We start from the raw sequence: 16,038 nt of genomic DNA, 5'->3' as shown, positions 1-16,038 counted from the left end.
TTTATAAAATTGAATAAATACGGGAATGCGCAAAATTTAATACGAATAAATACGAGAAATAAAAAAAAGACTTATAATAAAAAATACACTACTGATACTGATGAGATGATCGTCACGATCGAAACCAAAGCTAAACCTTCGAAAAGTGTTACACAGCGCATCAGAGAACTCGAACTCCTGCATCACGAAAACAAAACAACAAAAAAACACCCCTGCTTCATTCAATTCCTTTCACAGAGAGTACAAATTGCCTTTCGTGATTATCAAAAAACCAACGATAGTGAGTGCTGAGCGGATAAACAAGCTGTTCCTAAATACTGTCAATGCACCGGACCCTTTCAAATGGTACTCTCCCAATCCGCCGCCACCACCACCGACCGACCGGGTAGATGTCGTAGTAAAAATGGTCTTTTATTCGAACGCTAAAAATATCACCGATTCATTGATGCAAACGAAGCTACATCCAAAAAAAAAATAGCCATCAGCAGGCGTGATTGGGAGTTGATTAACAGACGATATGGCCGCGTTGTGTCGCGTGTGGGCCGGTGTGGTGGATGTTATTGAACGGCCAAAACAAAAAAAAAAGGAAAAGAAAAACACCTCCACTTCCGAATGAGCGAGGGGTAAAGACACAGAATGCCGGGTATGGACGCTATCGAAGCGAACGAACAAATGCCGGGCCTCGTGGGCGACAGGAAATAAGAACTGCCGGCTTGCAAACGGTCCCGGGGCATTGGTGGCTGAGTGTACGAACGGTGGGTGTACGAACAAAAACGGATGCCATGACAAGCCGAAGCCCACACACACACACACATAGAGAGAGCGAGAGACGCACCGGAGCAAAGGGTATGGGCTGGCCAGGGATGGACGTGGCGATGCGCGATGTGTTTTATTATTAGTAACCATCGAGTGAGAAGGTGAGAAGGTTGTCGAGGCCTGGCGAGGAACATCACACAGTCGCCTTTCATGGAGAATCCACCTACGTAAGTGTACGGTCTCGCATACTTATTCGGACAGATTCGTAAAACCACACATTCAAGCAGTGGGGACCAAAACGGCAACGGGACAGCGGTACGTACAGACAATATCCAACAGTGCCAGCAAGAAGGCCAGCGTGGCCACGGCCCGATGCGCACGCGCGTATGTTCGCCCACCAGTGTGTGTCGCGCGTGAAGTATATTTTCCTTTCCTTCCCGACCAACGGTGGAAACACAGTGGCGTGAAATTTAAGGGCATCTTAAGTGGATGCTTGACGGATGTGGATCCTCCACCCCTCCGGGAAGGGATGAAGGCAGGGCGACGACACTGGACGATGAGCGTATTTTTCGTTCGATTCGGTCAATGAAGCCGTGTTTGGGGCGACATGTTGACGCACGGTCGATCATGTTTAGCGACAGAGACGAGAGAGAGAGAACCATCCTCATAAACCTCCCACAGCTGCACGGTTGCATCGATAGTTCGATGTGCAGGTATTACGATGGTCCGAAACGGGACCAGTGGAAGGCGAGCGCGACCGATCGGATCGGTACAGCCCGGTAGAAAATGTGGTATTTATCGATGACCTCATGGGCTCATTCTAGGACGAGGTACATTTTTACATTGACGAGCAGAATTCGATACTGTCCGTTGCTTTTAAACAAGTTGTAATTAATCGTAGATGTAGATGTAGCGAAAGCAAATGAGAAATATTCACACAGGGTTATAAAAAAAGTCCCAACTTTTACGTGTGAAATCGAAGGTTTCAGAGAGAATTCTCAATCTACCCCAAAAAGAGACCTCAGACGAGACATAGGAGTAGTTCCTAAAATATTAAACTAGTTTTATAGAGCTTTTTTACACCTTCCGGAACAGAAGATCCTAACGTAAGATACGTAACGTAAGGTAAGAATGACTGCACGGTTTTGGCTCGGCTGCCAGATTCCTCTAAACCATTACCGACTGCTAATTCAATGTCCCGGCTTTTCAAGCGGACGCATCACAGCCATTACTTCATCTTCGTTTGTGGCCTAACATTCCTTTTCTAATCAATTCGCTGTGCGATAGTGTATTCTTCACAGAACTCGTTGAGCTCATCATTATAGCGGTTGCTCCATTGTATATTTTACACATAGAAGAACATCCGAAAAATTCTTCTGAGCATCTTCCTCTCGAACGTTTTCGTTTCTCTACGAAGGGATTTCGTCAGTTTTGAAAAGTGTCCACGTCTCAGAGGCGTTTGTGAGTACTGGAACTATATAGGTTCTATATAGCTAACAGCTTCGACAATCACGAAGGTATTTTGGAGGCGAGAAGTTTCCTCAGATTTTAGGAAAGACAGATATTTGGGACGACTTCAAAAGTCCGATAAGCTTAGTTTGGGTTTCCAACACATCTCATTATTTTACCCTGAAGAACAGGACAACGGAAGAGATGAAATTTGGGGGGCTGCTGTTCCGCCATATTTGCCAAGATCTGCCGCAAATATCTCACTTACGAATGGGATTAATTTAAAGGTGGATATTATGCAGAAAGTATGCTACACCGTAATACCTCTGTAATTACTAAGCATTGCTATGATTTATTTACAAAACAAACATTAGCATTCATTTCTAGAAATTAGATGTACTGCAGGGTTCTAATTATCATCATTTTCTGATATCCTGAGATACCAGATACGATCATATTGGCAGAGGAATATAGATCGAGCGCATCAAGACATTCTAGTAAAATAATTAAATGAATTACCGTAAAGTGACTCAGTGTCGAGAGTTGTGCATAATACTCCTATATTATTACGGTTATAAAAGAACCATCTGGACGTTCATCCGATCAAGCTGTTTGCGAATATACGTTAGGAATATACATTTTGTACATTGTGATTGTACGTTAAAAAAATTTATACATCGGTAAAACTAACTGAAAGCTCACTAGAAACCACGTAACCTGGCCAAAAGCGCTGCTATTACAGACATCAAAATATCTTTTCAATGTTAGAAGAATGTTGTTCCGCAGGATTGATTACGACCGACAAATGCTACGTAAATTCTTGGTTCAACAGACAATACAATCATCCATATGTGCCAAGCTAATATTTTTTTCTCAATTTATATTATAATTATAATATTAATATAATTATAAAAGAAATGACAAAAATCAGACACATAAAACGAAAAACAAACGCCAAAAAATGATTCTCTCGTAATTGTTCATAATATTGTAATCCCCATGTACCCAAATATCTTTTACACTTAAATGTATTGTATTGTTATATACTTACCCAAATTATGGAATGGTTAATAAAGCCACTCAGTGTGTTCTTACGGTATTAAGAAGATTTACATTACGCAGACCAATACCGACACATTCGATGATTACATTACGGCCGTCCTCTTCAATTATGTTAAATTTAGCCTGAAACCGTACAATTACATTTTTAAAAATGTATTATTTTATGGTGCAGCCTGTTCGTACGTACCTTCGTCATCAACTCCGTCACATAGATTGCAGTTCTGGTATGCATCGTGAGTGGTTCAGTGCGAATACGACTCTTCCCATCGGCTAATGCCATCAGAATGATCATCATATCTTGCACGTGTCGGTCCACACAGGCACCAACCGATAGGGCGCTGTGAATTTCATTTGCAGCTTCTTCGCCACTTTGAAAACTTTTCTTCCTTGCCTCACCGAGTGCGGAACCGCCAAGGATGGCTCCAGTGCTCGTTTCACAGCCGACACTGGATGTAAATAATGCCCGAATTAGTTAACATTGCAACCGTTTAAACGATTCCTACAGTTTACCCACATAATGCCCGAACAATTTCCCTCCGGTGCCATGTCTATACTTTCTTTGTAGATTTCAATGTCTGCTCTACTGCCGGTTATTTGGTTGAGGATTGATTTTGCCCCAGTAGACATCTCATGTGCAATCTGGAAAATATTTTAAAACATACTGTTTAGTTTAATCAAACAACAAAACAATGTAAACTTAATATTACCTTCAATGGAAGCACACCAGCGACGAAACTCCATCCAAAGAATCTGGTCACTGTGCCCACATCAACCAAACTGATGGGTCGTAGTGATTGTACTGGCCTTACTTCCACCACACATTGTCCTCCGCCCTTGGGAAAGTAACCCCTGCGTACCAAATCGAAATCAAAGCTGGCACCAAATCGTTCCATATTGGGACGAAATATTTCGGTCAAGAAATCAACCTGCGGCGCCAGATCCGTGTTTGTGCCTCCACGTAAATCCAGTGTTACTGGACCGGAACTAAATATAGCCACGGGTAGTGTGGCTTGCAGCAACAAGGTGATACTTCTGAAACGGTTAAGAAATGGTTAAGGTAAATTTACTCGATTTAGAACACGTTTCTTTTACCCTGCGGTCTGGATGTGCCCGACGAATCTTCCATGGCCGATGTGTCCGGGGTAAAATTCGATTTCCGTTGAGCCGAGTGCAGCTTTATGTACCCGGCCTTGGCATATGTCTCGCATCAGCTCCACACCGGCCAAATGTTGAGCTGCTAGTCCCGGCTTTTTACGACCTTGCCGAATGTTGCGAATGCGTACCGGTGTTTTCGTGAGCACACTGAAGCATAATGACATCCGCAAGATTTGACCGCCCTGTGATAAAGTTCATATTATAAAACCAATCTCAACAAATACAAAACAGTAAATGTCTCGTACCCCCTCCAAAACGCTTCCATCTATATCGAATAGATGGTTTTCTGCTAATCGATTCATTCGTTGAATGCTGACTGAGAAGTTCCTGCGGCAGAAGTATTTCAAAGCTGAGTTCAATGCTTTCAATGCTTGGCAATCACAACAAAACATACCGGCAATGCACACTAGTCGGATTGCGCACAGCAGAAGAATGACAGTTTATTTGACAATAAAAATTCCAAAAAAGCTAAAACACATCAATTAAAAATCATAGTTTATTATGAAACATAATATTAGAGGTTTTAAATCATTAATAAACTATAATCAATAAAAAAGAACATCGAAATACAGCCGACATGAAAATTTAGGCTGCGTTCGTGACAATTTTGGCCAAAAGTAACCTTTCATGTCAGTTTGCGATTTGACACATTGGTTCCAAGCGATTGAAAACCTGGTTGTCATTCTTTTTCCCACAAGAAGCCATCTTTGAATGCTGTTTTGTAAAACTTTATAATTTTGTTCAGTTCATACTGTCGTATCTATCTTTAAAAGCATGAAAAATGTGAAATCAATAGTAGTTTTTCCTGTTTTTGAAAATAGTCGATAAATTTCCTATCAATTGGATTTTTGACGCGTCGCAATGGGGTTTGTGCTGCATGCATCCATCTGTCTTCGACCTGATGTGGTCCAACCCGAAATGAAGCTTCGCTGTCAAATAGTGCCGCTGTCAAAATCGGCAACAAATTCGCCATTTTCGTGAATCAATCCATCCCGTTGCGGTTGCATTTTCTCGTGTGCGCGCCAGTGGTAAAACGGTGTTAAGCTTGCCGGCGGGAAATTTCTCAAGTGCGTAAATTAACCTACTCATTTTCTTGCCGTGCATAATTTTGTTGGACGAAGTAGCTTCACTGCATAATTTCAGACAACTGCGTGAAAATAGAGTGCGTCCCGGCAGTCTAATTTAAGTTATTTATGCCCTGCATATCCTTTGTGTGCAGTGCGTCAGTGTTAACGTTTTGTCAAACTGTGTCCTTGAAGCGAGCGTTCCTGCGGTTCCATTGTACACGCATAGCCCAGCCCAACCTTGTCCCATTAGCTGTTGCATCCGCGAGTGTGGGTTGCAGTTTTTAAATAATTGAATTCTGCTAATTCAAAGAAACAAAACTATGAAAAACGTTCTGTTGATTACGCCGTGAAAACGCAAACGCTACCTTTGTAACGATTTTTTTGTCATATAATCTTTTACCAACATGCATTTCCTACATATGGTGTCCTTGTGACGCCATATCGCGGGAATCTGAATCAGTTTTTTTACACTTCTGTGCTCATTGACACACTGCGGTAACGTACTTTTCTGGTTGCTCTAATTTTCAATTTCGTATATCCTATCATCATCTCATTGCCGGTGTCGGTGTTACGATGACAACGTTGATTCGCCGGTGGTTGAATCCATACGACGGGGTGGATTACGATAAATGTCATTACATCATCTTGCCGGGGGGGAAATGTGCCTCACAAACCACCACCGTGCGCCGGTCTTCTCGAAAAGCAGTAAGAAAAAGCACATAAATATTCGCCATGGCAAGCAAAGTGGAAGAAATCCGAGGATCGATCGAGACGTCACTGAAGGATGAGTCGAAACCATGGACGCAGTTCTTCAAGCTTGCTGAGGAGAAAACGAACGTCCCCCGGCTATACATATTCCTGGGTAAGTAGTGGTAGTAATCAAGCAAATTCTCGTGAACAAAAAAGAAATCCAACCATCGGTTCTATACTCTCCGTGGCCGGGCTCGCCAAGCTCTGGTAAAACCCGTTCAAATGACGGGTTGGCAGGAGTGCGTCGCCCGTCCCGGATGACGTACGCGTTAAGGTGGAGCAGCAATTTTTGAAGATATTTTTAGGACGCGAGCCAGCACACTGTGCTAGGTTGAACACCGGCTTTACCGGAAAACAAAAGTGTTTAACATGGCATTTTTCCGGGGTGCTAGATGCAGCAGATCTGCCTAGCAGTAGCAGAGAGGAGAGAAGAGATGCTTCCACTTAAATCATCCAAGAATCAAAGTGTTGCTGTTTAATATGATAGAAATAGAAACAAAAATCAATCCAGATATACTTGAGGCGAGTAGACATCAGCATCACAAGCAACGACGCATCACCGTCTCGTAACGGGTGAATTGTGTTTAGCAGTACCTGTTTGACTTTATAATCATTATTATTATTATAGTCACACACTGTGGACTGTGGCTGTGTACGGTACCATTAGGGGTGGTGCATACATCCGGATTGTGTTACACAACCGATGAAAATTGTCTGTAACGCTCACATGCATCCATGTTCTGCCATCATCATCCGTCGAACGCGAGGCAGAGGATGGACAATCAGCGGTACCATATAGCAAAAAAAATGCTGCTCGCTCGCATGTAAATTATATTAATGGTTTTTTGTCGCATACTTCACAAAATGCGCACGGCTGTGTGAAGGTGTTTACGTTGTTGTATGAAGAATAGTGTTCAAATCAGCGTCGTTTTCTTCAAATAAGAACGCGGATGATAAGAACGAATTGATTTATTTTATTCAAACCAGTTAAACGTTTGTCTGATACACCTGACATTGTACAAATTGGTCGTAATTGTTCATTCTATACATATACCTATAGAGTTCTATTCTATGAACATTGTTGCATTCCGTGCCCTAACACGTTTCTTTTACTGCAACTTTCCTCATTATCTAATCTTTCGGATAATGATAAGAGTAATCTTCTAGAACCCCTGATACGTTCTCCATGGAATTACACACCGTCGTTATGCACCTCACCGTTTAAAGAAAATGTTGGCCGTCATCACACGAGGCAAGAGAACGTTCGACAGCAAACCGCTGTTTCAAAACTTCGTTGAACCTAATCGTTCACCGTACTTATCAGGGTAGCGCAAAATGCGTTCCAGCAAAAACCTGCCTAATCTTGGTTAATGCTGTCTTCTTGGTTGTGGAAGATGCTGTCATCCCGTTTCATGGGTAGACACGTTTTTGCCGGTTTTTAGTAGGGAAAGTGTGTCTGATTAATCTTTCTTATCGCTTCAGTCTACAGATAATCAATCACATTTTGCTTTGATGACACAGCAACGAGGTGTGATTGACCGTAGAACAATCAAATTTTCTGCGTTAGAATAGAAATGTAAAGAGCAAGAATTGAAAATGCACTTGCATTAGTTGGTAGGTGAATATCAGGAAGCGTTTTAGTATGATTTTGCAGCAATAATTCACCAGCCAAACTTGATACATTTTTAAAACGCGAATAGAGGCGACTTGCTGTCTGGCGTCATTATGCTGGCTGACTACCTATCGTTGCGGTGTTCATACCATTGTACGCTGTACTAGACTCAGCATTTAAAATCGATCGGTTTTACAAAAGGCTTGTACAAAGGGCTATAACGCATTACGACCATTTTTATATGATTGCTTCGGAGAAAGAAGTTGTATGCTTTAAATTTTACATGAATTAACCCAATGGATGTTTTATATTTTTTATTGAAAAGTTTTTTATGTATGGCAACGTGTAATCATGTTAACCTTAAATAGAAAATTGTACTCAAATAGCAAAACATTGTATTGTATTAATTCATTAAAACCTTGCACCGGTTCCTCACGCATTACTGTGTTAAAGAATGATTTAATTGAAGGGTTTTCAACCTTTCGACCTTAACCACTAATGGTTACAATGACGCTGTTTCCATCGGTTTCGTTCTACCTTTTTAGTGATGCATAAAAAAACACACACACAAGTCCTAAATACCGTTTAAGGAATTGCTGTTTTTTGCTCTCTGTTTTTAGTTTTAGTTAACAACTGGTACAAGGTGTGCGTCTCATGTTAGTCATCAGCAGTAATTAACAACGATCGGTTTGCGTTTGATACGCAAGCACACAAGCTCTTCCATTATTCCGACCCCGAAAACGTTACTCACGCTTGCCGCTTCGTTAGCTGTGTGACGTGTTACGAGCCAACTCACCGAAGGAAATAACCTTGATAACCAGATAGCAAAATCCGTTGTGCCACGAGACACGGAACTCGCGGGCATCCAACGAAGTTGCGTGGCGACGACGCGCTGTGGAACACATGCTATGCCATATCGATCGTTCAATCGATCGTTACCCATCGGTCGCCACGACAGAAGCCGCCAGCCGAAAGCTGAATCAATTCGTTTATAGCTATTTGCAAAACTTCTTATTTTCTATCGGCCTGTTTTTTACGTTTCACGCTCACTTTCAAACCTTGTCGAGTGAATGGAGCCAAGCTTTGCGCTTGACAACAGTGACTTGGGATTGGTATGCACAGATGCATTTTGCTCGGGGTGCGTAAGCATTGGCTGTGGAAGTTTTCGCAAACCTTGCTACGGAAAAAAAAACGGTGACGGTAGTGGATGATCGTTCACGCGTTATGGGCAAAATAATGCGACACGCAACTTGCAAACAATGAACGTTTGACTAGACCGCGTGAAAATGACGCTGGTACGTGGTGGTTCCCAGTCTTGAATCTCATGTACATGTATTTGTGTGCGTAACCTTTTCATTGGGAACCACAATTAAGAAACGCTATCAGAGAGAGAGATTGAGATACTGTGTCACATCCTTCAAGCTTGAGGGTGTTTTCTGTTTTTGGAGAAAAATAAATTAATTAAAAAATAGATTAAAAACCATTCTTAAGTTTCTGTTTCTTCCGTCATTTACTAGGTTAATGATGGGGAAACAAATTGTTTTTTTTTTGTATTGTATTTTGCTAAAGTCTCGTATAATTTGATAAAACCCGGCACCAATTCTCCGGTGCCAACACACAAACCCCCTTAAGTTCGGTTATATGTGTGTAGAATAGTTCAGACCGAACGAAGGCAGGCGGCAAGAAGTGATCCTCTCAGCCATTCCGTTATGCACTGATACCGGACCGGTTTGGTTTTTGTGTCCATGGACTCCTCCGACTGTAATTACCGCCAACCGCCCAGGTCGATCGTCGATCGGTAGAACGCCACGATGAGACTTGGTGAGAAATCGTCCGCTGGGCAAAAGTCGGAGCCTAAATGAAGCCGCGTGAATCAACGGCCAAACAAACGTGGACTGTTTCACCGTGTGTGTAAACGTGGCTGCCGTGGCTCTGTGGCGGGGCAGCTGACCGATACGGTTCTTGTTGATTTTATGCTGAACGCAAACAGTTGCTAACCTAGGTGTAGTTTATCAAAAAATTGTGTACAAACGCGGACGAAGACGATTCCGTTCGAACTCAATCAGTTGATGGATGTGCTGGAGTGGAATGGAACCGATTTAGTCTTGTCTCACAAACTGTACAAGATCGTACAAAGTGATACCAGAGCATAATACAGTAAAAACAAAGAAAATAATATTCATCAAAGCCCTTTTTGTGTTAGTGTGGTGCTGTCAAAGTGTGTTAATACGGCTAAAAGCAAATTATGCTGACTGTCGCGATGCGTGCTTCAGTTGACGGATCTTCACACACCATTTCCTATTACGAATTTGGAATTTAGATGAAAGTTTTAACGCTTGCGAAACAGTGAATGAAACATTCGGCCCAATTGATACACTTCGGTAACCATAAGCGTAAAACAATCTTTTCATTTTCAAGCGCATTCGCCTGTATACGAATCACTTTCCCCTCAGAAAAAGAAGTCAATCTGTCTTCAACGATAATAAATATAAAGGAAAAATACAAAAATCTTGCACCACGGTAGCTACGTAACATTGTGAAACAAGCTTTGTCTTACAAAACACATCAAAAATGGAACAATTAAAACGCAAAAAAACTAGAGCATCTTTTCCTGTGTGTTTGGTTGTGCTTGACGGGGCGCCTACGTTATGCGCCTAATTAAAAGTGAAATGTTGTGTCCATGAGGTTGAGAGAGGTTGCACCTCTCGATTCATATGATCTCTTATCGCTAAAGTGCACAACTGATAATAAGGAAAGGATCGTATGGGGCGTACACACAGAGAGTAGTGTGGCGTTGATAGGGCACAGTCAATCAGCTGTAGGATGAGTGCGCTGCGCCTTGCTAATGAACCTTTAAAGCCCCATGCTCTGTGATGCACTTTTTATTGCCTTCAGTGCTAAGATGATCGGACGTCGGGCGAGAGGTTAATATGTGAAGGGGTTTTGATGAATTTCAAGTTCAAGTGTGCAAGTCTCCCCGGGTATTAGATAATAGTAGATGTGCCATGTGAGTGCTTTGCGTGTTGGGTGTATCATTTTTAAAAAATAATTAGAACCAATGAGATTCTCTTCGTCAATTTTGTTACACGCCTGCAGCGGTGAAGAATGGTGATGAACCAAAATTCAACCGAACGCGGTGCATAATTTACCGGCCATTCAACGGTGATTTATGACGAGTGCTATTTTTAGAGGTATTTCTGTTTCGAGCAGTGCATATGCCTTTATTATAATGCCAAATGGTCTGTCGCAGGTGCCCGTGGGTAATAAAAAAAGCGCACATTCCTGCTGACCCGATCGTTGTTGGGCGGTCAGTTGCACTCAATACGACGCGCCGCGACAATGCGCAGTATTGTGGATGTATAAAGTCAGGATTAATTGTTAAGCGCATGATGGTAATTTTTCTGCGCAAACACAAATAATCTACCACACAGTGCTTAACCAATGTAGCAAGATTTGTTAATTGATAGTTTGCTTTCGTTGTTTGTTGAATAGTGCTCGATCCGTTTCGTCGCCCTGCAAGCGAACCCAAAATCAGTCGGGCGTTAATAAACATTAAACTTGTATCGCTGTATCGAATACAAAAAGGAAATTTAATCCACCGGCCATGCGAAAGGTGGTAAGTTTCCATTTCCCAACGGTAATCATGCATCGTGTGTTTGTATGTAAGAAACAAAATGTGTTGCTGTTGTTTATTTTATACAACCAGCAATAAACAAAATTAGTGAAAGGCTTTCTATGTAGGTAGACGGTTTTATATGGAGATGGAATGATGAGAAGCGGTAAAAGTTTTATGCATGCATATTCCTACCATTTTTGAATTGTTGCCTACTGTTGATGCAGCTTTGTATGAGCGGCAATTAATTTCTGCTGATATATTAAGTTAATTTATTAAAAATACAATTTAATCACACGGTATTCATGCACACGATTATATAGTTTTTAGTCTCTTTTCTGGACCTGATGCTGTTGACTACCAGCAGCATGAGCTATAGTATTCTAAATTATGGTAGAAACATTTTTCGAATAATTATTTCATTATACATTTGATAGTAGAGGACAACCTCATCATTTCATTGAAATGTAGTTTTTCCAATGGAATATCAGTTCTGGAATCGCTGATAAAATTTGTTTTATGAGAGTCTACTCCTACCCGAACATACTGACACAAAAATGAGTCGTAAAGTCATTAAAGTTCTCCCCTCATGTGGGTCGTCCATTTCACCCCTGTTAACCGACGATAACACGTAAAAAGTACAGGTGAATAGTACCAAGAAAATCCACATGTTGGCCACATGTACGGTGGGGAGATATTAGGGGCATCCTACTCCTACTCTTGTGAATCGACTCCACACCTGTTGATTAATGTTTTGCAAAATTCAGTTCATAATCTTGTACTAAAAAGTTTACAAACAAAACATCTTGGTTTGTTTCCCTAAATTCAAATATACGGATCGAGGAATTTATGGTGGGTCTATTGATCAAATAAAGCAAATATTACTGAAGGCACTGAACAACCACCATCCCAGGCTTATAACAAGTGAATGGGAAATTGAAACCAAAATCATTTAAAGACACTCAATTCATTATTGACAGTTTATAATATCCATGAAAAGTATTCGGTTAGGGCGTATCAAAACTAATTTTTACGAGCTTTACACAACTGCTTGAAGATGTCCACGCCGTGAGAAATCAATTCTTATTCCACTGCGTTGGATACGAGGGAGACTGCAGTGAAGAACCGCAAAGGACTTGGAGCCAAGCAGAAAAGTTCCATTCGAAAAAGAATGAAACTTTCCATTTGGAGCTATTGGAAGAAAATCATCGTTTAATAGAGTCGTTTTGTAGAGGAATTAATTCTTGTTAAAATATAGACATCCAATTTTTAAAAGGGAATTTATTTTAATGTTAAACCTCGCCCATTAATGATCTTGCTCAAGTACGCGTCTTCATCCTTGACTAGCGTTCTATTTGTATCTCGACCTTCTCGTCTATCATTTGTATCCACTTCGATTACAACAATTATCCGACGAAGATCAGAACCGTTTCGTTGTTTCCCTACGCTTTCCTTAAGGCATCAAGCAACTTCAAGCAACCAGACGAATTTTGCCATATGATCATAGGTCATCGTATTATTAGAATTGCCAAAATCGTGTCTTCAGCAGTACGGGTGCTACCTTACCCGCTAATGTGTTTCTACTCATAATGGTATGTTTCATTTGTTTTTTTTTCCTCTTCTGACGGATTGTAACGCAGCTGTGCTAAACCAATCTTGTCCCCATATCATGCGCGATTGTAAGCGAAATATCTGGTTAAGCAAAGCAGTCACTAGCAAACTGCTGGGTGCTTTAATGATCAGAAAATGCTCGTCTTTTGACACGTTCCTTTGGCTGTGCTGGTCTTTTTAATACCAGCTCGGTTTGTTGCTTCTGTCCCGTCTCGTGTTGCCAAGCGTGTGACCGTAGGGATAGTAAAATGCAACACCAGGAAACAAGACAACATGTGAAGAACGTTTGGACCGTCTGATGTACTTAGCGCTAAGTTAATGTGATGTGTGCGGGTAGTAGCCGTATCATGCGCATGTCGCCAGTAAAAAATTAAAATCACTTGTTAAACCCGCAACAAAGGCAGCATTCAACGGCGACCTCTAAGACTGAACGAGTGGGAAAGTATTTAGTGTTCCGGGAGCGTATCCTAAATGTTGCCCTTAAACTTAGGAACTTTGTGATCTACTCAACTAGATAAAGAAATATTACCGTAAGCTTCTCTACGGTACTCTGATTGGACGCGGTCGATATCGATAAGCAATATATCGGGCAAACGGCGCACACTGGATCGGTAGCACGGAGTTAGTGATTAGTTAGTTTGAGCGAAAAATAAAAACCGGAACACAGTGAACCATGCCTGCACAAAGTGGACGCCGTGATGGAGCAGAGGCAGGCGAGCAGAAGGATAACTCGGGCTACATTGCACTAGGTAACATCAACGGTTTGGTATCATCGACATCATAGACCTTTCTATCAATCTGCGAAATTGTCATCAATTTTGTGTGAGCTATTTTGCAAGATCAAGGATAAAACGGTTTTTTTTTATTGTTTCTTTTCCGGCACTCAAACCATTTCATAGTATTTGCTCAATCATCGGTCCCACATTATCCCGGTCCGGGCGAGCAAACAACACTCACTCAACGAGCTTGATGTTGGTTGGCTTTATATGACAGGGCAGGTACCTAGGACGTACTATTTATAACCGTTGGGTTTGGGTTCGCTCGAACCGGCTACACATTGGAGTTTATTTGATCGGGACGCGCGCGTCGTTCCGTTCCGGGCCACATGTTCTAATGAGCTTGCTGCTAGCATTGATCAAGTTCTGCTACTTATGGCACTTCATGTATCGTTTATACTACCGAAACGGACAGTCTTCGTACTCATAACCGATGGCGAAAAAGAAAGCAAGAATTCTTACTATGAGTGGTTTTTTCCGAACCTGCTTCCCTTCCAACACAAGCCACATGTAAATGTCATGATTGGATGGGAAAGACCATTGGTTGGTGCAACGATCTTATTAAAGCCATAGAAATTGCACCGGCGCGGCGAGACGCTTGATTTGGTTGCGTTGAATCGAATCTGTGCTATTCGATATCATCATCCGTCACGAGGATGAAAATTGATCTTAAAATATAATGACTCGCTTTCGTAATGAGAAATATGAGCTGCTGAAGTATAGGATTACTGTTGCTTTAGATAAGTGTTTGTTGTAGCCTTGGGATGTGCGTTTTTACAATAAATAATTAGGTATTAGAAATAACGATATATTTGGAAGTTAAAATATAATGCTGGTACTCTTGTCTCATCTTCACTAGGTGGCGTGGCCGTCGTTATTCTGTACCTTGCCTTCGGCTATGGAGCTCAGATCCTCTGCAACGTGATTGGAGTTGCGTATCCCGCCTACATCTCGATGAAAGCCATTGAAACCCGCACTAAAGAGGATGACACCAAATGGCTAACGTACTGGGTAACGTTCGGTGTGCTTTCGGTATTTGAGCACTTTTCCTTCTTCCTGGTTCAGATCATCCCGTTCTACTGGTTGCTGAAGGTATGGCCTGATAACGCAAAACTTTCTGCAATACCGAACCAAGCTGTAATTCGCATATGTTTCCTTTCTCGTTACACACAGTGCTTGTTCCACATATGGTGTATGGTACCGATGGAAAACAACGGTTCCACCATCATGTACCATAAGGTCATTCAGCCATACTTCAAGAAATACGAAAAGGGTGTGTATATTTTGTCAGTACGGGTAATTTGTTTAATTTTTTTTTAATGTGCCATTTCTTCAATCCACCGTACAGTTGCCGACAATTTCATCAGCGACACCACGGACAAGCTGAAGCAGACGGCTGGAGAAATGATCTCGAAAGTCAAATCAACCTAACTTGCATATCTTGCACTACTCCCCAACAAAACACTCACAAACAATCACACACTAAGCACACACAGATACACACACACACACGCACACAAACACATATAGATATAAAGGACCCTCCCGACCTCTTCTAACAACCCCTCTCGATGACGGACGATCGAACTTTGCGACATAAATTAGGAAAAGAAATCTGTTAGCAAATGGACGTAGTTGGGGGTGTTTGAGAAAGACGAAAAATTATACAAGTCATTCGCCATCGTAAACCATAGCTGTTGTTTTGATTTACTTTTATGCGAACGAAAATGCGCTACTAATGCACGGTTTTTGTTTGTTTGAGATAAACGTAAAAAAGTAATGGTCGAAATCATTTTTGAATTAACTTCTTTTTAAATATTAGCTCCTTTAAATATTGCTTTTAGTAGATCCCCTGTTCCCTGCAGCTTTATTGTGCATTGATAGTGAAATGTTAGTAAAGCGAGAGAGGAAGCGAGATGAATTGCAAAAATTAATGTTAAGTGTTCAATATCAATGAACAGCAATTTAGAGAAAACATGAAAATGGAATGGAATTTTATCACCAAGCAAAATTCGTTTCTATTAATCATTATTGCAGGTAACTGTTAAAGAAACGAATAAGAAGCGATCTGAACCGCCTGCTGGTGATTGGAACGATAATTTTTGGTGTTTGTGCTCGATTCTAAAATGCCATATCAGCAATAATTGATGGACCCTTGATATTATGATGACCCTTGACATGTGAATG

The 16,038-nt window shown here is 41.4% G+C and overlaps 2 protein-coding genes across 7 annotated transcripts in view; one reads left to right on the top strand and one right to left on the bottom strand.

The window, feature by feature from the left end:
- Positions 1 to 4,843, bottom strand: part of LOC125770472 (RNA 3'-terminal phosphate cyclase) — a 30,337-nt gene extending 25,494 nt beyond the window's left edge. For all 5 annotated transcript variants that reach the window (XR_007419206.1, XR_007419207.1, XM_049440159.1 and 2 more), the window contains exons 1-6: positions 4,668 to 4,843; positions 4,360 to 4,604; positions 3,975 to 4,299; positions 3,782 to 3,906; positions 3,455 to 3,713; positions 3,257 to 3,390 (exon numbers count right to left, since the gene is read on the bottom strand). Coding sequence is in view for 3 of the 5 variants with exons in the window: in XM_049440159.1 (XP_049296116.1) it covers positions 3,286 to 3,390; positions 3,455 to 3,713; positions 3,782 to 3,906; positions 3,975 to 4,299; positions 4,360 to 4,604; positions 4,668 to 4,814 (1,206 nt within the window). In the remaining 2 variants the exon portion in view is untranslated. The remainder of the gene's footprint in view (positions 1 to 3,256; positions 3,391 to 3,454; positions 3,714 to 3,781; positions 3,907 to 3,974; positions 4,300 to 4,359; positions 4,605 to 4,667) is intronic.
- Positions 4,844 to 5,369: 526 nt separating this feature from the next.
- Positions 5,370 to 15,539, top strand: LOC125770519 (receptor expression-enhancing protein 5). 2 transcript variants are annotated; one of them, XM_049440226.1, is made up of 5 exons: positions 5,370 to 5,489; positions 6,196 to 6,351; positions 14,711 to 14,943; positions 15,025 to 15,124; positions 15,200 to 15,539. In XM_049440226.1, exons 2-5 carry the CDS (start codon positions 6,222 to 6,224, stop codon positions 15,280 to 15,282), a joined length of 546 nt encoding a protein of 181 aa, XP_049296183.1. In that variant the 5' UTR covers positions 5,370 to 5,489; positions 6,196 to 6,221; the 3' UTR covers positions 15,283 to 15,539. The 2 variants fall into 2 exon arrangements, with proteins under 2 accessions (XP_049296183.1, XP_049296184.1); XM_049440227.1 differs by lacking the exons at positions 5,370 to 5,489; positions 6,196 to 6,351 and adding an exon at positions 13,370 to 13,824.
- Positions 15,540 to 16,038: the final 499 nt, after the last annotated feature.

The sequence above is a fragment of the Anopheles funestus genome, chromosome 3RL, assembly GCF_943734845.2.
Source record: "Anopheles funestus chromosome 3RL, idAnoFuneDA-416_04, whole genome shotgun sequence".
In the NCBI taxonomy this organism is placed as follows: domain Eukaryota; kingdom Metazoa; phylum Arthropoda; class Insecta; order Diptera; family Culicidae; genus Anopheles; species Anopheles funestus.
Note: the sequence above shows the minus strand (reverse complement) of the source record. Positions and strands in the feature narration are given on the sequence as shown.